The sequence below is a fragment of the Neolamprologus brichardi genome, chromosome 23, assembly GCF_056152115.1.
Source record: "Neolamprologus brichardi isolate AB-2024 chromosome 23, ASM5615211v1, whole genome shotgun sequence".
Lineage (NCBI taxonomy): Eukaryota > Metazoa > Chordata > Actinopteri > Cichliformes > Cichlidae > Neolamprologus > Neolamprologus brichardi.
The window spans coordinates 8,324,600-8,350,319 of NC_142125.1; the positions used below are offsets into that span (position 1 = coordinate 8,324,600).

The following is a 25,720-nucleotide window of genomic DNA, read 5'->3' on the forward strand; positions in this document are numbered from 1 at the left end:
CAGCTTAGTTTATTTTCATGTTTATTTAATTACTTACTTATTAGATGTCAAAAAAAAAATCCACTAAAACATTTTTTTCTTCTTAAAGGTTTAACAAATTCAGTATTTTACCTATTTTATGGCCAGTCTATTAAATATGCCATAATCAAGTAGACTTATCAAAGTTAAAGACGCATTAAAATACTATTGTCAACTCATTATTTACAAGTTATTTAAGTTTAAAGCTAGGAGAATGGCGACTGGAAAACGGAAAACATCTGACTTGTCCTCAAAGGCATTTTGAATACACAGTAATCAAAATACAGAGACGTTAATCAAAAATATTTAAAGCAAAAAAAAATAATTAATTAATCTGTCGAGCTGGAGGATATAGTTACTTTAATTTTTTGGACTTCTCTATTAACTTTTTACGGGTAATGTAATGTAGGTAAATCTGGATTTGGATCAGGCCTCTCCAACCAGGTGTAATTTGTGTGTAAACAGTGGATCTGTAGGGAGGTAGGCTCTCTTGGCACCGTTTCCAGCTCCAGTGAGTCTGCCTGAGCGCTGCGCAGTCAACCGTCTGCAGCGCCACTGGCTGCAGGGATATCCCGATGAAAGAGGAGACTACTCGGGGTAAGTGTCAACTCGCAACCGTTTGGTTCCGCTCCGTATTTGTGTCGCTTTTATCCGCAGCTTCTGTGTATACTATCGACAGACGTAAATGTGTAAACGGAACAGTTTTGCTTCGGCTTCTTTGGTGACAGAGACTGGCCAAAGGCCCGGTGACCCACATTCTTATCTAATGCTGCACGTTAGCTAGCTAGCTTCAGCTGAAAGTGGGTTGACACACATACAGTACATGTAGTACCGACGAGTCAAACGCGCGCTACCTTCTATTATAAAGTCGCGAGTCAGCGACGTACGATACTGACAGGTATGTTGTTTTATCTTCTTCTTCTTCTTTTTAAATCGGGTGTACATATATTCCCAATGTGTGTCACACGTCTCGGGAAGTGTGTTAAAGTATATAGCTGTTGGTTTGTTGCTGTAATTGGCGTTAGCGAAGCAAGCTAGGTGGCGTTAGCCTCCAGGCAATCAGTACCCGGTGTACCGGCCGGCATCACAGGCAGGAGGAGACGGACGGATACATGAGCTGTACCTGTGTTTGTCGCGTCAAGGTTCAAGCTCAGCTGATTTTTACAAACGCTACCACCGTGAATACCTCATCGGCACATATTTCTATATTTACGCGTCTTTTTTAAATTTTTATTTTAGACGTATATCTTTTATTCCCCCCTCTGTGTTAATCTTTGTGACTCTTGTCATTTCTCTCAGATTTCGAGCCCTATATCCGCCCCGGGTGCTCCTTATTCACCTGTTCTAAAATCGATCGCGTCTCATCTTCTGTCAGTCTGGTCCAGAAGTGTCTGGACACAGCTGGATCATAGCTTGTAGATGCTAATGAGAGACTGTATAGTCTCATACGGGTGTCAGCAAAGCTTTACTTGCTGCGTTGCTGACACTGCTGCCTGCAAACTGAACACAGTGGAGAGCTGTGGCAGCCCTATGATATAAAAAATAAAGCAAGATTTGTTTTTCTGTAATTAGAAATGGATTTTTACAGTAATTTATTCTGAGCAAAACACCAGTAATCACGCTGTATTTCTGAAATGGTCACTTCAAAGCTAAGGTTCTATCTCAGACTTTTTGTTTTTCTTCCTTTTTTGTTGTCCCAGAATAAAGAGTACTTCTCCTTTTGACACTAATTGGATACACAGAAGATTTTCACTAATCAAAGTTATTTGATTCTGTTTAGTTAAGTTCAGATTTAATAAAACATGACAGATCTGTTTTTATACAGTACATAAACTGGTGACTAACATGCCAACCTGGCGTCTTTATACAAAAGGTATTGAAATGGTTTATACGCTTCACTTTGTGCACTCTGTTCATTTCGAGAAACACAACTGCAAATCAGTATTTATTATTTGTCACTGTCATAGCTTTTTAATTGTTGGCAAATGGCATAGACTTTCACTTAAGCCTGGAAGCTGAAAAATACCTTTAATTACAATGCTGTCTGTTGTGATTAAGAACAACTAGAACCACTCTTAAGGTTGTGTGTGTGTGTTTTTTTTCTTCCATGCTTACCCTTTATATCTTTGCCTGTGGTAATGGGCAGTAAATATGCAGTAGTGAGGATTTGATTTCATTGTTAATCATTAAACTAATTAAACTGTCAAGTTGGTATCTTCCTTTTTATCATCTTTCTATAGATATATACAAGTAACAGATTATCTATTTGGCATGATATTCATTGACTGAAAAGTAACCGTGACTGTAGAGAAGTACTAACCTGAAGTAATTTGGGAGCAGTTTCCCTCTTCCTTTGTTTCTCTTACAACGGAAAATGTTCTAATAATGGTCGGAAAAAAGATGGATCAAAGGCATCTTAGTGTGTGCCTTTGATTACTTTAAATGTGTCTAAATGACTTGTTGTTTTTAGAATTTTTAAGTAAAAAAAAAAAAAAAGGGTCCAGTATTGGTCAAGCTGTATTAACTGATAAATCTTTGGCAGCTGTGTTTACAGACGGTACAGTCTCTGTGCTCCATTTTTACCCATAAATAGATGTTGAAGCTGTTAGCAGAGCATGGAAAAATACTTTGACACCTTTTTAGTTGCTGGCACTACATTGTGCTGCAGGTAAAAGGAGGAAGCAGAAATTTTCTCTTTCTCCACTTTCTCTCTGCTTTGGTAGATTATATTTTACTTGTGTTGTCTGTTTCAACTTGGCGTCTTAATTTAAGCATCACGTTTTTTTCTACTTTATTCTAAAACCTCAACTGCACATTTACATTTACAGGGAATAAGTGTTTTGTGCGTTAGATGCTGTGGCTATTTGGAATAAAAAGCAGCAGTAGAGCATGGCAGATTTTCTTTAAACGGAGGAGGAGGGGGGACTGGCAACACCGTGAGCTATGACGGAGGTAGAGGAACACATACAGATTATATTATTACCTGCTATGCCTAATAATATAATTACTGAACGCCTGTCATATCAAGTTTTCCTGATAGAGAGGAGCCTGTGTTGATTCAGTGCAATGTTCTCTGGCAGCTTTCAGCTATTCAGAGGACAGATAAAAGGTAATGGCACTACTCGGGCTTTATATCTATAGTTGATACTGTTAGTCAGCAGATTGGAGTGCTGTGCTGAATTTTGGAAGTTGCATTAGTCAGTTCACATTACAGAGTTTGTGTTTTGCTTGAGTAATCATTGATGCCATGGACTTGGTGTATTTGTTTTGAATGTGAACTGCACACTGTGTCAAGGATGACTACTATAGCATCGTGTCCTCAGGGTCATTTTCCTGTCAAAATCTGTGCTACAACATCCATCTATAGAATTCAAGCACCAGATTTCCATTCAGAAGTCTTTCGTCCAACCCTGTCTTAGTAATATTATGTTTCTTAAGTTCTTAACCATGTCTTTGCTGCATTTTGTCAGACAAACTAATTGCTTTGTTTTCAATCTCTGCCAGAGGATGACTTCTAAAGCCTTTTTCAGATGAATCTCTTGCTTGTTGCTACAAATAATTATTGTATGAGTTTTGGCTGTTGATGGGTTTTACATCTGAAGTTGTTACCGAAAACAGGAGTTGATAAGTCAGCATTTAACTTGACCTAAAAACCTAAAAAAACTTGACAGGTATTTTCTCTTTTGATGTGAAATGCAATTTCACAATGACTCAGAGGTTTCAATTCTTTTGTAATGAGATAGATCGACTTATCATTACAGCAATTTATTATGCTGATTTCACTAGTAGGGAACCTTACTGCTGTTTTAATAATTTTTGCTGTGTCATTTGGATTGCGTTGCCTGTTGAAGTTGTGTAAGATTTTGTTTCTGCTGAAATACAATATCCATCCATTAAGCTATCTATCCATTGAGCCATTTTTCTGCAGTTTATCTGCAGAGGTTTCCCTCTTCCCAGCCAACTCCTTCAGCTAATCTGGGGAAACACAAAGTGTTCCCAGGCCAGCCGAGAGATGTAATCTCTCCAACTTGTCCCGGGTCTACCCTTGGCCCTCCTTGCAGTACGACATGCCCGGAACACCTCACCCAGGCAGCAAAGTCAGATGCCCAAACCACCTAAACTGGTTTCTTTCTCGGTGAAGGAATAGCAGCTCTACACTGATTCCCTCTTGTAAGAACTCCTTACCCTATCTCCAAGCCACCTTTCAAAGAAGACTCATTTCTTCCACTTGTATCCGCAGTCTCATTCCTTTAGTGACTACCCAAAGCTTATAGGGACATAGATAGACCACTAAATCGATAGCTTCAGTTTTACGCTTAGCTCTCGCTTCACCACGACAAACTGGTGCAATGCCACAGTCAGTCTTTTAATCTCCTGCTTCCCTCACTTTGAATAAGGCTCCAGGATATTTGAATTTCTCCACTTGGGGCAACAACTTTTCCCTAATCCACAGTAGGTTCCTGCCGAGAATGTTTTGGCCCCTAAGGCCTGGCCACTAGATGCTCTCTTGGCTCCAAGGTTGGGCCCCAGTAACCACAGTAATTTCTTTTCACAGGGTACTCGGAATCGCTCTTCATTTGTCTCCCCACCCAGGGCCAATTTGCCTTAGGAGACCCAACCAGGGCTAAAGCCCTTGAAAGTATAGCCCCTGGGATCACAGGGACACAGAAACCCCTTCCACTAACATAAGATGGTGATTTATCTCGGGGTGAAATAAAGTGGTATTTGTTTAAAAACAAACAAACATTTTAACTGCTAACATTTGATGTTTACACTTGGTAGTTTTAAAAAAAACTACCAAGTGTAAAAAAGGTCAGTGGAATAATAACAGTCCACTTTTAATAAGAAGACCACATATCACTGGTTTTTGTATTAAATAATAATGTATTATAATAAATATGATGTAAATATTCTCAAAATAATTTTCAGACATCAAGATGGTATACTGTTAAACAGTATATTTTTCTTTTGGAGTTTTATTGAAACCAACATATTAATTACCAAATTAATGAATTATGGGTTGGCTCATAATTAGTTTTTCACTCAGAGCAGTGGCAAGTGAAATATTAACAAGCTCGTGAAGATTTCTCTTTGCTGTCCCCAAGCCTTTAGAGGACAATGATCTCTGACAGCAGCATTAGTTGCAGAGAAATCCTTTCACCACACAGGATTGTTTGTGTCACACTGACCTTTCACTGAGAGCTGAGAGGATTTTTCCTCTTCATTCACAGACTTTGTCAGCAGTTGTTTCTTTGTGTGACCTAAACACTAGTTCCATTTCTTAGTAAACAATTTATCTCTTTGGCTCAGTATGCGCAGTGATATCGGAGTTATGGGAGCTGACGAGGTGCAGGTGGAGGCTTGTTTGATGTTGAACTTTTGAACTTGTAAAAATGTGTTGCTGAGATAACAACTGCATATCTGTGACAGAAATAAGGACTGAACTATATACTTATGTTTTTATTATACTCATTGTTTGTGCTTTATCAGAATGGATAATTAGTGAGTAGTAAAAATACACTGCAGTCTTGCTTATGTTTCACCTTCTTTTTGCTACTAGTAATCTGTTGGTTTTTTATGATATTATTGTAAGTTAAACATCTTAAATTAAATTTAAATGCAGTAAAATCTTTAAATATACAATACAGAGCAAAGGTAACTTTTTTTGACAGCAAGTAATTCTTGTAAAAATTAAGAAGCTGATCTACATGGAGATTAGGTGCAATTGAAAACTGTCTTAGAATGATGCTACTATGATGAAGAAAAAAATAGGTCAAGTCTACTGGGTTTTCCCTTAAAAGTGACGTTGGTATACCAGCAACTTCACTAATGATTTTGTATTTCTGAAAATGACTCGTTAATTTTTTAGTAAAAGACAAAAGCACAGAGAAATGTGACAAAAACAAAATAGATGATTTGTAAAAAGTTTTTTTTTGTGTTGGAAAATGTGGAAGTTGATCAGTTGCGTCTTGTGCCAATGTTGCCTAAGCTGAACCCAAGTTTTTACATTGATGCTTCCAAGTCTGTACTTAAACATATTTGTATGCTACTGTTTGTTTGAGGTTATGACTGTTTGCACTCTGTAGGCTGTAAAAGCATCATGATTCTATTTAATGATGAGAAGTCAGTTAAATATAGACGGTAACTAGAACATCCATTCATTATTGCTGAAACAATATTATTACCTGTGGAGTTTTTCCACGTGTAAAGTAAATTAACATTTGTAATTACCAGCATTAAGTTGGGCACCAAGCGAGATATTAAACAACTTTTGGCTGCAGCTTCACATTTTCTAGAATATTCTGTTTTGGTCAGTTTCTTTCTGTTTAATTAATGCATTTAAGATTTTTAATAGTTTGTTTTTTTTTTTTTTACTTTACCAAGATATTGATTTAATTTCAGGCAAATGTGACAATTTTGTTTACGCTATTTTCTTTTTTTCTTAACTAATGAATTGGAAACTGAAAAATAAAAATAGTGGATACTTTTCTGTGGACGAGTCTGCACAGTTACAAGAAAATAGGCATTCAGGCATAATATGTGACAATAATTATTGTAAGTAAAATGTAAAGTGTAAAATGAAACCTAAAACTTACAGGCAACCAGTGAAGGGAGGCTAAAACTGGAGTAATATGAGATCTTCTCTTGGTGCCTGTTAAGAGAGGTGCTGCAGCATTCTGCACAGTCTGGAGATGATTTAGGCTGATTTTTTAAAACAAGTAAAAAGACCATTACAGTAGTCTAAACGGGAGGAAATAAAAGCATAAGGGTCTAGGAAGCTGATATGCTGCCTAATTTCTGAGACCATGTGGCCTGGAGCAATAATTAGAGTTTCAGTTTTATCAGAGTTTAGTTGGAACCGTGGTTAAATTGTCATTTAACCATGGCTGATTTCTGTCAGGCAATTACTTAAATGAAACAATTTCTAAAACTCAGAAATCCTGAAGGAACAGTATAGTTGAATGTCATCAGCATAGAGATGATAGGAGATATTTTTATAGCGCTTAATAATTTAGTCTAGGGGGAATATATAAAGTAGAAAGAAAATTGGACCCAGGATAGATCCCTGAGGTACCCCACATGGCAAAATTGTTGATTCTGACGTCACATGATTCATGCAAACAGTAAAAGATCTCTAAGACAAATATGACATAAACCATTTTAAAACAGTAATCCCAAACAAGTTCTTGAGTCTGTTTATCATGATACTGTGATCTACAGTATCAAAAGCAGAGCTGAGATCCAACAGAACCAGAACTGTGTACTCTCCAGAGTCTGCTGCCATCAAGATATCACTAGATACTCTAAGTAAGGCCGTTTCAGTGGAATGCAATTTACGAGTGTGGTGCTGAAACGCACGCGCACACTCGCACACTCCTTCAGCATCACTTTTTCTTACGATGGCACAAACTAACATTCAGGTTAACATATTTTTTTTATTTATGTTATCTGTAAAGAGACCCTTTCAAAGCTGGTGAATGAAGTGTGTGTCATCTTATTTCTGCAGTGCTTTGGGAGGCTCGTGATGACCCAGATGTTTTAGCTCTTAGTCAGTGATGAGACTCTTTTCTCAAAGCCACCAATTTGTAATTTTAGCTTTTTTCTTTCTGTTCAACAGGTGAATTCGGACAAGTTTTAACTACAAGTTTTAACTATATTGAGATGGAGGAGTTGGCGAATTAAGCACCACTCAAAGACAAAAGGTAAGACTTTCTTGGAAATTAACCACTGAATTTAGCTCTGGGTTGCAGCAGTGGACTGTTTAGAGCTTGTGCATATTCGCCTGGGTTAATTAGGCTGTTTAAAGTCTAATTCATCAGAAGCTATTACAGAGCTATTATTCGTCCATGTTTCAGTAGTGCTCTATTTTTGATTTGCAGTCTGTCATGAAAATGATGAATATGGAAATGAGAATGGTGCTGGCTGAGTCACCAGAGAATTTCAAATGAATTTGTCATGCGAAAATGCAAAGTAGTTCAGTTCTTTGACTACATCTTGCTATAACCTTGATTAACTTCAGACAAAAGCGCTATCACTACTGTTGTTATACACACGTTGTGTCTCGTTAAGCTCTCTAAAGGTATATTACAAGAGGCCTAGTCTGGATAAATGTAAATATATAATCTATTGTATGTATTTATCTTTTCCTGCTTAATAGTTAAAACTAAACTGAATCTCTCTTTTTCATATTTTTAATCTGGATTCCTTGTGTTACTCTGTTAAATATTAATTAGATTAGGCTTAAAGTATAGGTTTAAGGTGGCCTTAACCCATAATAATTAGCTTTTGTTAAAGACAGCTATGTCCGTGGCTACAGACAAAGCCGATTAGATGCCATACTGTGGGGTAAATCAGACCCCAGATGGGTTGTTTAAATAAAAATATCAAAATCAGTAAAGAAGAACCGATGATATTTATTTTTTTTTATTGCCAGCATTCTTCTTTTATGTCATAACATTATGCACGATGTTTTTCAGCAGTTTGGTGTTAACTCAGAGTCCTTCTAGAAAAATCTAGAAGTCTAGGCATCTTGAAAATGCCTCCAGGCAGTTATTTGAAGCTCTTGTGTGAATCAGTAGGAGAGAGCCTGAGTATAATTTTAAAGGTCACTGTGACTTAAAAACTAAAAGTACAGAATCATCACTCAAATGAGATTTTTATATTAAAAAACAACAAAAAAATTGGTTTGGCCCAAATTAAGGTGCAAGTTATTCTTCTACAAGGCGTGTCCATAGTTTTTGACAACATCATGGTTTTATTAACAACTTGATTCAGAGCTCAGTGTCTGTGGATCATCAGACCAGACTGTTATAGAATTGACTAATATATTTTTATTTTTTTGGATTTTGTATTCACCATATCACCTTATGACTCTGGTTATGCCAACGGTGACTGATATAACTTCAAGTACAAATGGGCTAGTAGCCTCTTTCTTTTCTAACTCGCTGTTCTTTTTAGTGTTTGCTGTAATTGTTTCATAAGAATATACATTATACACATTGAAAAAGACTTAATGTGGTGCAGTACATGAGGGAAAAATGTTTTTTTTTTCACACATCATTGACATTATTTGACTTTGTCCAGTAACGGCAAGTAAAAAATAATGTTTTATAATTATTTATTCAGTGCGGAAAGGCATTGGATTTGGGGGTCTTTATAACAAGTGTTATTATTAGGGCTGAAATTCATAGAAATTGTATATCTAACATTATATGTGCTATCACAAGCCATGGTCATGGGATTATTAACTATTATTGCAATTTCCTCTTTAGTTTGTGTGGAGCGAAATTTTTATATTTTCAGACTTTAAGTCACAACTGATGCTGCAATTAAATGGGGAGACTTAAAATACAACTGCACACAGCTTGTTAAAAATATGTATAATCGGTGCAATTCCCATTTCATGTAATGGCGTTAATGGCATACAAGCATTTCCCTTTATTATGGAAGTTTTGCTCAAACAAAAGTGGACAGTAGATGTTTTATAGTTTAGAAGCTGAGGGGTTGTTTAGTTTTATGTTCAAAATGACAATTTCTTGTTGTTCAAACATTACGTTTTTTATGCTAACACTGTTTAATGAAAAATGGTAAAACGTGTAAGATCTTCAGAGTGAGTCTTTTCTACCTGTAGTCAAAAGATAATATGGTTTAAAACTAACACTGGATTTTTGTACATGCATTGCAGAAATGTCCTGTTACATTCAAAGGCTTAGCTAAAAGCAGATATGGCTATCTTTGGCTATCTCTGAAAAGTTCAGTCAATCAATCAGTAAATGTAGTCCAGCGTAGTTAATGCCAAAGAACACTGTAGATAGACATGCCCACTGCATCCGCTTTACTTTATTTCTAATGATTAAACAGTAGCTCTACTGACGTGTAAGGATGTTTGCTACATTGCATATCTACACAGGTCTTGTTAGACTTTTAGATCCCATGTCACTTGTTTGTGAGTTCTGCATGATGAATGATGTTTAATTTAAGCTTGTGTAGTGGCAGACAACGGAAGAGCGCACTCTTTATCTGAGATTAACTGCAGTCAATAAAGAGAGATTTTGGCCAGAGCAAAGTTGTTTGGGTGTGCCCTGATATATTAATCTGTGGAAGTCATCTGGAAAAGGACAAGCACATAATCTCAGACAGAGCAGTCAAGTAATATCATTACTTGTGCAGGTTTTCTACTTGTTCAGTTTTCCCTGAGGGCCAGGGCTTGTACAGTGGGAATGCAGTGTTAATTCTTATTTAAGTGGTTGTCTTCTTGTGGTCAAATGTTGGTCATATAGGGCTGCAAGTCCACGTTTAATTTTGATTGCTTTCCCCATGCTGCCAGTCGTCCTCCTGAACTCCAGTGACCCACTTGGCGTCAGGATTAGGCCCCTGGCTCAGGCCCTGCTCTTCTGGGAGAGGAGGGCAGCAGTAGTCAAGGGGCCCCTGCCAACCACTGCGGCTTGTGTCTCAAAGATTCCTGTCTATGGATTAAAAATGCAAAACAAAGACTCCTTTTGTGCCGCTGGGCCTGAGGATGTGTGTGCAGTGAGTGGAAACACAGCTGGCTGCCCTGTGTTTAGTTTGGTTGGTATAACTGTGCAGCAGACTGGTGGGCAATGTTGACAAGCTTGTGCTGTGGGTTTTATTGCTTACAGGCCAAATGAGTATGACATTATTAAAACCATCGAATCTTCCACTAGCCACAGGAAAGACTGCTCTGCCTGTAAACTGAGAGAATCGCATCATTAATTGCTGTGTGAATGCCACTAGGATGTGCAGACCTTGAAGCTGCCTCTCACAGGATGTGTGACTGAGTAATTTATTCACCAAAGTGTTGTTGTTGATTTGTGTGACCTGCTTGGCAGTGAGGCTGTTGCTGTTGCTGCTTGTTAAAACTGCATAATATTATCCTAGATATTTGCTATCACTTACAGCAGAATGAACACCCTCTCTTCCTTATGGCTTTCTAAACCCTGCATTATGTCTGTTTTGCTGAAAATTGTGTGAGAATAAAAGGTGAAGCTTATAAGCACCACAGGTTTTTAAGGTGTTGACAGACTTTCAAGAAATCTTGTTAAAGCTGTGGTCTGTGCTCCCACACTTGGGATCAATGAGAGTTCACCCATCCCCTGTTCTCAGGTATCGGGGTTTTGACAGATGATGGGGAAAACACAAAGGTTGCTATGAAACCAGAGTTCATCTACTCATGTGATATAAGACCTGCTGGATAGTGTTATCTGTAGTTTGGGTTCAAAGTTTCACAAAATGTCCCTTTTAAACTGTTTTGATAACCTTAACATTATTTAGGGCACTGGGTCATATTTTAGACTTGAGAAAAGCATCTAGAGAGCCATCAAATTAGGTTTCTAACAGGCTGGAAGAATGTTCAAATGAATTGGACTTAAAGTATGAGGATTGTTTGCAAGACTGTCTGGTTTGGTGCACAGACAACTTCCTGGTTGAGTTAAATATTTAGTTTTAAACTGACTGGTATGCAGAATCTTTTGAGATGAGATTTTTTGATACTGGGTTTTTTTTCTGGTTTCTGTTTGTTTGTTGTCGAGTAGTGCCCAGACAATCACGCATGGTTGGGAGAGCAAAGAGGTAGCATTGCTGAAATGGAATCATTGTTACTTTTGACAGCAAACTCTGATTTAGTCTTTTGACTAAATTGATTTGATTTTAATTTTAGTCATAATTAAGGTTCTGTTTTTTTTAGTCTAGTTTTAGGCAACTAAATATCGTAAGATTATAGCTGAGTTAAATATATAATGTGTAAGTTTTGATAATAAAAGTGATTGATAATCAATCTAATAAAACCAGGAAGTCTTGGCCCAAATATTTGGTGTTAAAAGCGTCATATTCACAGGATAAGTCACTGAAAATAACTGATGGGTTTTCTGATTGTCTTGTCTAGATTACTGATATATTTGTTTTTTATGAATGTAAAAGGCAAAAACTTTTCATTCGCATCTGTCAAGCTGCGCATCTGCAAGCAAGCATAACTGCTGACTTCTTGACTTCTTTGAATACTTTGAAGACAGAATACTGATGAATAACACCATAACAAAAGGTCTTGTTTTAATAACATTGTGAGGGAGAAAACATTTTCATCCTGACATTTTAATTTTAAATAACCATGACAGGCGGAGCTGTCTGGGGCTTTATTGTGCATCTGTATTAGTAGCTGCTGCTCCAGCCTGCATATGAACAAATGGTTTCTGCTCTCATTAGAGTGGAATATAATCATTATACAGTTATTTAATACTGTCCAGTGTAAACTAGGGATATTCCCTGTGACTAATTTACCAGTTGTTTATTGCTATAGTCACATTAGGCATTCAGAAATTGCGGCATAACCAAAATTATTTCAAACAACCACAGAGACATGCCGCAGGCAATTTGTGCTCACCAGTGCAGACTGACTAAGATTGATTGCAACATTTTGGCAATGAATTGGATGAGAATTAATAATAAAACTTTCACAAGTCTGTCTGATAGTAATTGTAGTCATTCCATGTCAGACTGCAATTGTTGTGATTGAGACAGGTTTCCCTCCACCTAGCGACCTTTGCAGTAGTTTTGTGATTGAAAGCGGGTGCCGAGAGGTTGCTGCACGCTCAGAATCTCTGTGTAGTTGGTGGAAAATATTCAAAGCGATCACCACTGATGATGTTTATTTTATTTATTTAATTTTCTTTCTTGTAGAAGGAGGTTGGTGGACTATTTTTACTCTAGTTTGGTTGAGCCATAAATGAGAGAGAATTATAGAATTTTGGGCTAAAAGCCAACAAACAAACTAAACAAAATATCCAAACCCAAGAACAGTCTAATTTTTTAAGTCAAACAACATCTGTACAAATCATCAGTGTATTTAAGGACCTTAAGTAACATTCTTCAGTTATAAAATTGTGTGCTTTCCTCACTGTTAACATCAACAGACCAGTGCAGAAAGTTAATGCAACCACATTATATGCACATAGGAAGAGGCTGTCAGTGATGTAGGGACCAGTGACCGCAGAATGTTAGTGAAATTCAAAGACTTTCAGCGACAGCAGGAACAGTAACTTTTAATGACTAGAAGCAGCAAGTTAAAATTTTCTCTGCTCTGAGGGGAAGTGATTGATTTGTTATCTTTCGTGACATGACCACAAAAGGTAACAAAGGATACCACTGACTAAGGCATAGGTAACCTTGTAAATACATTACTGGGTTACCGACACAGCTGAAGGCATTAATGCACACTTGTGACCTACGGTTAGCATTGTGTTTATTGCTCTATATGTGGACAGGGCTTTAGAATAATTTAACTGAGTATTTCTGCTCAGACAAATTGTAGTAATCTAGTGTTTTGTTAATTTTTTTTGTTAATTTCCGAGCTTACTGAGTCATATGTGAAAGCTGCTTTTGCTGTATTCTATCTTCTATCCATTTTTGGATCTTTGGCTCTTTTTCTCTGCTTTCCACGACCCCCTTAACTAAGAAGTAGAAGTGCTCTGCCTCACAAGTAGAATCTGCTTTATTATAGGTTGGGGACAAAAAGTACTGTTTGAATTGGTGCGTAGCCATGTTCACTGCATGAAGACAACAGTGCAGTAATGTTTACAGAACACATGTGTTACTGCACTGCTGCACAGGTGGAACCTGCAGAGTGTTTCACATCCACAGACTCCAGTTCATGACAAAAGGAGTCGCTCGCGGTAGTCTAATAATTCTTAGTGTATGATGGAGAGAGTATCAGCTGCGGAGGAATTCGGCTGAGCTATTTTTACACTGCACGGTGAGGCCGGTTGCTATGGTGTTGCCCATTGGCACAGTTGCTGTGTTGGCATCTCAGCGCCGGGGTGTGGCGGAGTGCGTGACGAGCGGCGCCATAGATCCACTTCAGAGTGACTCATATCCTCAGAGCTCTGGTGCCCTACATCTGAATGCACACACCCACATACAGGCATTCAACAATGTTGTGTGAGCCACATAAAAATTATGATAAATGACTGTCGTCAGTCAGTGCTTTTTGAGATGTTTCGGTGTGAAAAATGCATATGTGAGTGAGGCTGTTGGGTTGACGTTGTTAAAGCCCGATGAAAAATGCAGCACATCTTCATTGCTTTCTTCCTTGACGTTGGTGCCCGCTGAGGCTTAGGAAACACCAGGAAGCCTTTTCAAATCATGTGATTAAATGAGGAAACGTGAGATGCAGGCAGTTTGACTCCGTCTTCACACCTTTTGTGAAGTATGCATGCTGTGGAATACTAAGGATTTGTGTTGACAGAGTGTAGTGTTATTAGTGAGAAGGGGAAGGTGTTGCTTGTGGAGCTGTGATTAAGTTAGATCGGAGGAGGAGGAAAGTAGGTCACTGGGCCAGCAGGTCAGTGAAGCACAGATGACATCACAGTTATACAACGCCTGTTCTCCCAGTTACACAACGTTCGCTCTGTGCTGAAAGCTACTGCTTCAACTACAATGTTTTCTTTCTGTCTTTCATTGTGCTCTAATATAGCCAATTTATTTATGAAATTGTCTTACATCCGATGGCCTCTGTTGCCTTTTCTTTTTTTCTTTTTTCCTCCCCCCCCCCCCCCCCCCCCCCCCCCCCCAGTCTTAATTTGCAATCCAGTTTAGCTTGTCTGCTTTTAAGATAATGTACAGCCAAAAAGGAAAAGCTCTTTGGTACTAAATCTTTAGATAACGCTCTTTATTACAACTCACCGCTCCCTTTTACAGTGCTGTGGCAATGTGTAGTTGGCCACTTGTGTTGACAAAGGTTTAATCTCAGATAAGACATCCACTCTCTAATGTATTTGTGTGAAAAGCGTCACATGTAGGGTGCAGTAAAATAACACTGCATAGCTGAAAGTCAGTGGCCCATGACAGAACCTACTCCTCCCTCTTACCTTCATTTTTTCCACTGTCCCAAGATGAAGGTGTAAACACTTCCAGTGCCAACTTCCTTCCTTATTTTGATTGACTTGACAGCAAGTTTATTCCAACCAATAGAAATCCTTTTTTTAAACCAGTATTGTCATTGCTGACTGAAGTTTCCATTACACACGTACTATACCTGCGAGTGTTGCTCGCTAGTTCATATCTCAGTTACGGTATTTATGTACTTTAATCAGTTTTAAGTAGACAGTGTTTGCATCTGTTTAAAAATGTTTCAGGCTTCTGAAGTTCTGGCATCACCATATATGATGGTGAAAATAGTTTTTATGTCATTATTTGTAGTCCCCCCCCCCTTTTTTTTGACAAAAAACAAAAATCCTGTACATATAAATAAATAAATAAATAAGATCCATCTGCTTCTCCTTTTCAGTGTCGCGGGGGGTGCTGGAGCTTATCCCAGCTGTCATAGGGCGAGAGGCGGGGTACACCCTGGACAGGTTGCCAGTCTGTCGCAGGGCTAACACACAGAGACAGACAACCATTTGCACTGACATTCACTCCCGCATTCACGCCTATAGGCAATTTAGACTAATCAATTAACCTATCCCCACAAACTGCATGTCTTTGTACTGTGGGAGGAAGCCGGAGTACCCGGAGGGAACCCACGCAAACACGGGGAGAACATGCTAACTCCACACAAAAAGGCCCCGGCCTGATGGTAGAATTGATCTTAGGACCTTCTTGCTGTGCGGCAACAGTGCTAACCACCGTGCTGCTAAATAAGATAAAAACTTTAAATGAATGGAAAGAACAAATTACTGAATAAAAATGTGCACATTGAAGCTCTAGCTCATGATACTCTTTTTACAATGCATTTTCTGAATTGCAACACTTTGATGACTAGATTTCAATGGAATATGAAAAGTAAATAAGACAGAAATATTTTAAATCACATTAAAAATAACTATATTTTAATTATGTGAGGTGGCTGATGAATACGTTTGAAACGTACCATAAATATGCATATTAGATCCAGAGTTATGTTTTTTACCTAATTATTATTATTTTATTTTTTTTAGTTTTAATTTTCAATACACTTTAGTTGTAGTTGATTTCAAGGGTGGGTTAATTGCTTGATTCAGGTTAAATATGCAATGCTACCTCTGTGGTGACTCAGCTTTATTTTTATTGGTTTTTTATTTCCAGTTCATTTCCAGTAGTTTTAATTTTTTTATTTCAATTAACTGAAGAGCTTTGTTTACTCTAATAATACACCTACACTCAATGGGTGAGTGTAGGTGTAATTCTTCTTTTTGGCTTTACCAAATGTTGCACAGAATAACAATTTAAACTCTTTAAATTATGTCTACCAAGATTCATGGGGAAAAACACTGAAGGGATTTTCTCACCAACACAAATAGGCCGTTATGTTGAGAAAGCCTCCCACATAGGTTGTGACGGTAACTGGTTCATGAAGTAAATGGGTCAAATATTTAGGCTAGAGACCCAGCGGGCTTTCTCATTTTAATTCGAAATCTAGTGTACCTGGGCAAAGAGAATAGATAGTAGAGATGGGTGGTAGAAAGAGTATTTCAGTTATTAATGGTTGCATTTGTGGCTTATTTAAATCAAGACAGATTCTGGTATATCTGACACAGCAGCACACAAGCAGGCAAATATTTGGTAGTAAGTACCCTAATTTATTTATTCTCTTTTATTATTTTTATTGCTTTTAAAATTACTTCTGTCACCATTTCCATTTTTTTTTGGGATGTTGCACTCGAACCAAACCCTTCTAGCCAAGATTTTTACAATGGCCTAAAAAAGTATGTTTGTAGTTAAACCATAATGTGTTTGATTACAGTTATGACTATGACGATCACACGTCAATTTATAAGTAATTAATTCAAAAATTGTAATCCACAGGATTTTCTTTTCTTTTTCTTCTTTTGTGCAACTGCACATCTATTAATATTATTTTTATTTTACTTGTTTGTTTTTCTTTTTTGAATTTGTTAGTATTTAGAGTACACTTTCGCCACACTTACTTTAGATTGCTTGGGGGATTTGCAGTTAGCAATGGAGCATATAATCCAGTGTAATTTTATGTAATTGATAACAGCCTCACTGTTTACTGTTCACTCTCTGTGACAGAGCTGTTTGAGGTTACAGCTGTTGCAAACCCAACACATTCTGCTGCTGCTTCATTGGCAAAACACACAAAGAATTGCCAAAGAAACTACGCAATGACTATTTGATGTAGTACGAAACTCCACTTGGTTTAATTAAAGTAAAGGGATGTATTACCACATTATACTACACAAAAAGAACAGTCTCATTGATGCTGACCCACTGAAAACACAAAAAAATAAATTGATGAGAACATCAGCACTCACAGTTGTTTACTATATGTAATAGTTTTAATATTACATGGCAGCAGAAAGAAACTGACTCATTTCAGCCTTTGGCTTTCCTCGGCATCTCTGTTGCACATGTAGGATGTGACCCCTATTAAAGAACCACCTTAATATAAGCTGTGGATGCAGGTGATTATAGTCATACATTCAACAGCAACAGCAAAATTCACTGTGCTGATGTGAGTGCTGATATTGTGCTGCCACATTAAGAGTGAGTAACAATTGCAGGTCCGCAGTTCTATTCTTAATTTAAAGGTAAAGCAGTTTTGCAGGATTCACTGTTCAAACTTAACCTTATCTTATACTGGACCTTGGTGATGCCCATTAGTTCATCTGGTTCTGAAATAAGCTGTTTTAGGTCCCTTCCCATTTGAAACTGAGCTTTATCCTCTCTCACTGACATCATACAGAGCCAATAGTAATACAGTAGTATTAAAATAAACTGTAACCAATAACTCTTAACCTATATGTCACTTCCACACCTAGTGTTAAGAGTCAACTCTTAGAACCAGTGTTCTCACGCAAACACACAGTGCTATTAGCTACCTAACTGCTAGCTCTTTTTTGAGTGGAGAGGAGGCAAGGAGGTTAAGGGGTGGCTGTCCAGTCTGTACACAGCAGTTTCTTCAAACCAGCCAATCAGCAGTCTCGCCTGGTCTCAGCAGCAAACACACTCACCCACCTGCCTTGCAGAGAGGAGAGAGAGCTCCACACAGCTGCATATCTAAACAAACATGGGGCATGATCGTTGATCATATTAGCATCCACCATTGTTATAATGTATTTATATTTATGAAAGAATAAGGAGTAGTTTCAACCCTCAGGCAGAAATGTAGGCAGAATTCTTATAAATTCTTTAAAATTTTATTTTGACTTTTTTTTAAATATAAATCAATCTCATATGTCATGGTTCTCTAATCTTTCAGTAACGGCCTCGGTTGTTGTGTCTTTTTGTCTCATAGACTCAGATGTTGCTGCCATGTGCCAGACTTACACCCTAAGCAGACGAAAGACACAGCACCCCGAGGAACTTTTAGCTATTTTCTGCAGCCTGGTAAGAGAGACTTTGAGAGACTATCCTCCAAGACTCATAAAAGCACACCCCTATCACAGAGTGTCCACCTGTACTCTACCTTCACCCAGCAGCACCTTCCTCATCCTCTCACAGAACTGGCTGTACTGTCAGTAAGGTGAAATGTCTTTACCATCTGATTTGCTCGTGTCTGAAGTTTTTTGATTCTTTGACACTCTGCCATTTTATGGGTGTTTTTTCTTCAAAGGTTTATTCACAAATGTCTACCTCACGATTAAAAGACCCCTCACCGACACTGCGACCCTGAACAGGATACAAAATGACCTCGAGCATTGACCAGTGAGTCAAACGTTTGGCTTGTTTTTTTTATTGTTGATTTAAAAAAATAGTGGGACATGAAGAAAATCAAAAACACATTCAGCCCACAGTTCTCATGCATCTAATTAACAGTGATTTCTTTTTTTCCTTTTTTTGAAGATTAAGATCAAAGTAATTTAGGGATTTACAGTGCCTGAGTTTGATGTCTTCATGTTTTCTAGGAGAGATTTTCTTATCAAAGAGCTCACTGTAAATATTAAAGAATCTGATATAACTGTTGGTTTGTCCATTCTGCAGGGATGATAGTAGTATTTTTGATGGGTTAATGGAAGAAGATGAAAAGGACAAAGCAAAACGGTAAGATCTCGGGTTTGTTTTCATATCAAATGCATTCAGTGAAGTTACATCCTCCATAAAACTGCTATTGTAGTTGTTACAAGACTTGATTTTAGACATCGTTTTGATTTATTACAGCTACCGTGAACAAGATTTTGATAAGTGTTCCTAGTTAAGATGTCATCTAACTTTTACTAATATTTGTTCTTCTAAATAACCAGCGTGTCCCGTAACAAGTCTGAGAAGAAGCGCAGAGACCAGTTCAATGTCCTCATCAAGGAGTTGGGTACAATGCTGCCGGGCAACACCCGGAAGATGGACAAGTCCACTATTTTGCAGAAAAGTATCGACTTTCTGCACAAACACAAAGGTGAGAAACTCCAATAACCACTAGAATTAAATATAATGGTAGTGGGTTTATCCCTCAGTTCATCCTTAGTTTAAAATGAAGCTCTTTAGCTCTTTCTCTTCAAGCCAACTTCTGTTTGACTGCCTCCTGCAAACAAATTCTGTGTGGACTCATATTAGGGTCACCATACACAGCCAGAAGTAGAACAAAAATGAGTTGAAACTGATTGCTTTGGGCATTCTGAAACATTTGGCTTACTGGGATTACATATACTGACCACTTTAATGGTCCATAAGGTAAAGCGTAATGGGTGCCTTTTTAAATTCACAGTTATACGTTACATGCGTTATGTCTACTTTATCAGAAATCGCAGCTCAGTCAGAGTCAACTGAGATCAGACAAGACTGGAAACCTCCTTTTCTTAGTAATGAAGAGTTCACTCAGCTGATGTTGGAGGTAAGGCAGTTTCTTGCACTTATTTTCCTTTTGTTTCTATGCAAAAATATAGATGGAATATTATCTAACCTTTGTTTCTATTAGGCGTTAGATGGATTTTTCCTTGCAATTATGGCTGATGGGAATATAATCTATGTCTCTGAGAGTGTGACTTCCCTACTAGAACATTTACCAGTGAGTATAAGTTTTAAATAATAGATAAAGTCAGTAGTTCACTGATGAAACATTTGGTAATAAACATATTCATTGGTTTTGTTTTCCCCCAGTCTGATCTTGTTGATCAGAACCTGTTAAATTTCTTGCCTGTGGGGGAGCATTCAGAGGTGTACAAGGCTCTGTCCTCTCATGTCATGGAAGGAGAAACATTGACACCTGAGTATCTTAAAAGTAGGTTGGATATGTTATCTGTCTTCAGCTGCTGTTTTTGTTCTTCAATTCTTATGTTTAAGCTACTATTATTATTATTATTGTTATAGCAAAAAATCAGCTAGAGTTCTGTTGCCACATGCTCCGAGGGACAATCGACCCCAAAGAGCCCCCCGTGTATGAATATGTAAAGTTTATTGGAAACTTCAAGTCCCTGAATAATGGTAAGTTACAGTACACAGAGTCAGAATGTAGAGCAGGGATGTTGTGTGAAAGGATTAACTTTGCTTTGTTCCCATTCTTTTTTACCAGTGCCTAACTGTACCCGAAATGGTTTCGATGGAGTGATCCAGCGATCACTTCACTCTGCCTTTGAAGACAGAGTGTGTCTCATAGCCACTGTGAGGCTAGCCAAGCCACAGTTTATCAAGGTAAGAATCTTTAACTGCTTCTCCTTTTATCTGGTTGACACACATTCAGTTTCTTGCTTTAGGGCTCTTAAGGTAGCTTTAATTAGGACAGGGCTCAGCAGTAATGGTCACCTGAGGAAAAATGATTTGGGCCCTTGTCATTAATCATGTGTAGTTCCCTCATGCCTCTGCTGGGAATAACGTTTTTACCTCATTTAAAAATGGGGGACGGGTTATGTTGACATATCACTGTCATAAAAACCTGGGCTGTTTTACTGGAGATGGCAGAACCTAAATGGATAAAACAAGTTGAAAATAAACCAGAACTTGTATTGCTGAACAAACAGGGATGATTGATCATGTAATTTGTCATACTGCACAAGTTTAAAAGGCTATTTTTAAGACAATATACTGTGTGTAGTTTAGAGTTGGACTCGAGTAGGTTCAGTCTAACTGTGGTGAAAAAATTTAGTTTTATATGTGTATATATTTATGTATATTTATGTCTTCTAAGTTCTATGTTTTCTCCCCTTGCACCAATAGGAGATGTGCACAGTAGAAGAGCCTAATGAGGAATTTACATCCAGACATAGTTTAGAGTGGAAATTTCTCTTCCTGGACCACAGGTAATTCCTTTCCAATTTATCAGTGTAAATGCATAACTTAATTTTCAGTTTGTGCTAAAATGGATCAGTATTAAGTGTTTAGTCAAACCTAACCTACTTGATTTAGTGTGAAAGTCGCTGACCTATATTTATAAAGAATGACCTCTTTTTTTTTCTTTTTTTTTTTAACCATGGCTGCGGTATGTGACTGCGTGGCTTTTTTGTTAAATCAGAATTGTTGATTTTTGTGAGAGACCAAATCGAAAAAACTCTTGTTTCGTAACACTTCTGTCATTATTTATTACACAGCAGGCTTGCTTTTATGAAGGCTTGTGGTCAGGAAACATAATTATTATTATAAAAGAAGAGTGAGGTCAACCTGACCCGCTATCGGTCACCAGCATTTTTGCTTTATTTCCCACGGAGCTTCCACATGGTGCTGATGACTCAGGAGTTATATCACTAACACTATCCAAAACCTGTCAGTCACTCTAACTTCAGGATTGATATTTGTTTTTGTTGACTATGTACACAACTACATATTGTACAACATATTGTTTGTAAGTTCATGGATCTGGAATATTTATGTATATATTTTCTTACACAACTAGATGTTTGGGGGGGATAAGAGGATTTGAAAGTAAGCAAGCATTCACTTTTGTATGCCTCTGAAACCATGCACGTTTCAGTTGATATCCTAGGTTATGTTTCAGTGTAGCTAATGTTTTACCTTTATAAAAATAAAATGGAGTAACTTAATAATTTTATTATTTCAAAGATGTTTTTCATAATTAGTGCAGACATTCTTGAGTTTTGGCTGAAATCTCGTTTTAGTAGATCAGAGTGACCTTTGTCCAAAAAAATGAGTAAATTTTAATGAGTTCATCCTTAATTCAAAGTGAATATTTATCCCAGATGTGACGACATTCCCTCCAGGCATTCCTGATATATTACGTGAATGGGATAGACAACCCAAAAGATCCTTTCTGGCCACAGCTGTCTCCAGCATGGAAGAATAATAATAAAAATCCTAATCAGTGTCGAAATAATAATCAGTGTCGAAATAATAATCAGTGTCGAAATAATGCCTGCATAATGATGCAATAAACAGTGTGACGTGCAAATGTCATTCAGTTAAGGTTGAATGATAGAAGTCCAAGGTTAAGGTGTGTAAGATAAGAATAGTAGGTAGTTCAGACGTCAGATAGCCTAAGGGCTGAAGCTCCTCCTTCATGCTTATGCCACTTAATGTTTTTTTTAAAAAAGTGTGAACATGAACTCAGAACAACGGTGTCGCAATGTGTTTTCCTTGGGACAGGCCAAATGAAATGAACTACAGGTATAACTGTAACCAGTAGCTAATTTAGACACAGATGTAGTTGGCTCTCATAGTTGCAAAAGCTCAATGATCTTATTAAGGGATAAAAAAAGAAGCTTTATCAGCTTTATCAGTCTCATTAAACATTACAACAACATGCTCTTCTGGGCTGGTAGAAAGGTAAACTGTACATCTGGATACAGACATTTCATCCTGGTGAGTGGTGAGAGCTGGGAGTAGCAAATTATCAAATTATTATGTCAGTAAGATGTCAATTCTCATTACTGAAAAAGTTTAGGCATGCTACCCTGAACCATTTAGAAAGACACTTATTTTCCTTATGCTGTGAAAGCATCAGGTGAAGCTACATGCATACATACTCCCTTATTGCTTCATGTTGTCATTTAGGGATAAATATTGCTGGATGTATGACTTAACGTAAGAACAAGACATTTCCTGATTGACTTCCAGTTAATCATTTCAATAACGTTTACTGTGTTTGTCCAGAGCTCCGCCCATCATAGGTTACCTCCCATTTGAGGTCCTGGGTACATCAGGATATGACTACTATCATGTAGATGACCTTGAGACACTAGCCAAGTGTCACGAACACTGTGAGTACACTTCTGTCAGCGATCACTGAAGCATGGTCATCTCCAGTTATCAACTTCCTCTCGAGCTTCCAAAGCAGAGCATTGAAATCTTCTCTTTGCTTCTGTGTAGTAATGCAATATGGGAAAGGAAAGTCCTGCTACTACAGATTCCTCACCAAAGGGCAACAATGGATTTGGCTTCAGACCCATTACTACATTACTTATCACCAGTGGAACTCCAGGCCAGAGTTTATTGTCTGCACACACACGGTCGTAAGGTGCATGAAGATTTCCCTCTTGACCCTTTGATATGACATTGCTCATGAGCTAAAACATACAGTCCTCTGTAAAACCCTAGAGGTAGTATAATGACATGCTTTGCTTTCAGTGATGTGGTGTTTTTATTACTATGGAGTAGACAAAAGCTACTGGAAATATTTTTACATATTGAAATGTATAAGAGTCAGCCAAATGCAGAAATATATATATATATTATTATTATTAGTAGTAGTAGTATTACAATTGTATTAAACTTTATATTAAAAAAAGTCATGATTTGTTAATTTTCCATATACTTCTGTTCAAACTTTGAAATCAGAAAGTCTGAACTTGAATTTAATTGTTTAAATTCAGGTGTATTCTGGTGATTTCCAGAGCCATAATTATGAAAGTTGTGTCCAACCCTAACTGTGTGTGTCATTAATTGTCTTTGCTCTGCAGTTATGCTGAAGTAAGAGCAGAACAGCGCAGAGAGCTGGGAATTGAAGAATCACCACCTCAAATCACCGCTGAGAAGGTCAGACCAACGTGAGGTATGATTTGTAAAAATTAAAGAGTGGACAGCATAGTGACCTTGTGACAATGCATTGTTTACAGCAATCCCAGGATTCAGGCTCTGAGTCCCAGCTCAACACTTTCAGCTTGAAAGAGGCCTTAGAGCGATTTGACCACAGTCGGACCCCATCGGCCTCGTCTCGCAGCTCACGTAAATCTTCCCACACGGCTGTGTCTGACCCAGCCTGTAAGTACAAGCATCTGTTCACTACTGAGCAAAGCTTGATGTATATTAACCATTTCTTTTTTTTATTATTATCTGAGCATCATGTTTGTATTTGCCCTTCAGCATCACAAATGAAGCTTCAGGGAGATAGGAGTACACCAGGTCGCCAGTCGGTCTCTGCTGTGGAGATGACATCACAACGGAGATCATCTATCAGCAGTCAGGTCAGTGGATGGACAAGCGCACACGCTCTGGTCTTAAATTTCACGATACCTGTATTCTGGGTCATGAGGGATTTCATTAGGACTTAGGACTTTTGTTTGGTGTCTTTATTTCCATCAGCAGTCGATGAGTTCCCAAAATACAGGACAGAACGTGGCGTCATCCATGGTTTCACAACAACAGCCGCAGCAGCCACAACAACAGCAGCAACAGCAACAACAACAGCAGCAACAGCAACAAGTTCCGACCAACAATCAAGTAAGATATTTTATTTATTGTCTAATATTGCTGATTCTTAAGTATAACTAGCAGACAATGACTGCAGTGGACAGCGTTGTTTTTTGTTTGTTTGTTTGTTTTTTAATGCTCAGTTTCACTTCACTATAAAGAACTTCTTTATCCATCATGTCTTATGTCTTCTGTGTGGCACTTGATAAACTGAAGGTCCAACAGCACAATTATGAACAAGAGTAGCCTATGTGTCTGTTTGACACTGCCTTATGACATGGGACAGCCAATGAACATGGATCTGCAAGGATCTGTATAGCTCCCACACACTGACACGATGGGGCTGTTAACCCAGGAATGCCTATATTTATATATAAAACGTAGACGTAGTCCCTATGATGCCACCTATTGGTTTGTGGACTACTGTAGCCTGTAGTCTGACCGTCAGCATGTTGGATTTTTTTATTTACTTACTGAGAAAATTAAGCAGTCAACTTCTTTAACTGTCTTTTGGCTGGACAACCCTGTGCTGCTCAAAGCAGCCACATGGCTTAAATGTGTAACTGTAAGTCTTTAAAAATGTAGGTGAGTTAAATAAAAATATAGCCCCTGCACACAGTTGTCATGAACTGTCAGTTGGCTGTAGAGAACAAAGGAAAGTTTGCAGGCTGTAAATATGTTTATTTTTGCTTTAAAGCTGAGAATTTTATGGGTGTTCAGGAATTCACTTGCTTTTATTGCCAGCGTTAAGCAGATATTCTTGGAGCTGCAGTTTGAATTGGTTACATTTTTAAGCCAGTGGTCACTGTTGGTTAAAATGTGTTCTGTGGTCAGCATGCAAGAAGTTGTTTGTACTCAGAGAATGTGACCTGAGCCTTAACAATTTGTAAAATATACGTATTGAACATTTAAAATAAACTGCCATACTGCTATGTCTTTATTCTTTAACAGTCAATGGTCCAGTTCTCCAGCCAGTTAGAAGCCATGCAGCACCTGAAAGAGCAGCTGGAGCAGAGGACCAGAATGATTGAGGCCAACATTCAGCGGCAGCAGGATGAGCTGCGGCAGATCCAGGACGAGCTACAGAGGGTGCAGGGACAGAGTCTGCAGGTAGGACTGAAGAGCTGCGCACAAGTGTTGCAAATGAATGATTACATAGCCTAGTAAATATATGAAAGGTTTT

At 38.0% G+C, this 25,720-nt stretch overlaps 1 protein-coding gene across 3 annotated transcripts in view; it reads left to right on the forward strand.

Annotated features, from left to right (window-relative positions):
• The first annotated feature begins 544 nt into the window (after window positions 1-544).
• clocka (clock circadian regulator a) overlaps window positions 545-25,720 on the forward strand; it is a 32,927-nt gene continuing 7,751 nt past the window's right edge. For 2 of the 3 annotated variants that reach the window (XM_006790186.3, XM_006790189.3), the window contains exons 1-19: window positions 545-615; window positions 7,637-7,721; window positions 18,266-18,493; window positions 18,584-18,675; window positions 18,952-19,011; window positions 19,212-19,360; window positions 19,704-19,795; window positions 19,880-19,969; window positions 20,062-20,182; window positions 20,272-20,385; window positions 20,474-20,592; window positions 21,115-21,197; window positions 23,002-23,108; window positions 23,218-23,365; window positions 23,808-23,883; window positions 23,964-24,108; window positions 24,211-24,311; window positions 24,430-24,567; window positions 25,489-25,647. In XM_006790186.3, the coding sequence (XP_006790249.2) occupies window positions 18,656-18,675; window positions 18,952-19,011; window positions 19,212-19,360; window positions 19,704-19,795; window positions 19,880-19,969; window positions 20,062-20,182; window positions 20,272-20,385; window positions 20,474-20,592; window positions 21,115-21,197; window positions 23,002-23,108; window positions 23,218-23,365; window positions 23,808-23,883; window positions 23,964-24,108; window positions 24,211-24,311; window positions 24,430-24,567; window positions 25,489-25,647 (1,722 nt within the window). In that variant the 5' untranslated portion in view covers window positions 545-615; window positions 7,637-7,721; window positions 18,266-18,493; window positions 18,584-18,655. The remainder of the gene's footprint in view (window positions 616-7,636; window positions 7,722-18,265; window positions 18,494-18,583; window positions 18,676-18,951; window positions 19,012-19,211; window positions 19,361-19,703; window positions 19,796-19,879; window positions 19,970-20,061; window positions 20,183-20,271; window positions 20,386-20,473; window positions 20,593-21,114; window positions 21,198-23,001; window positions 23,109-23,217; window positions 23,366-23,807; window positions 23,884-23,963; window positions 24,109-24,210; window positions 24,312-24,429; window positions 24,568-25,488; window positions 25,648-25,720) is intronic. The other variant, XM_035907618.2, reaches the window with a different exon arrangement.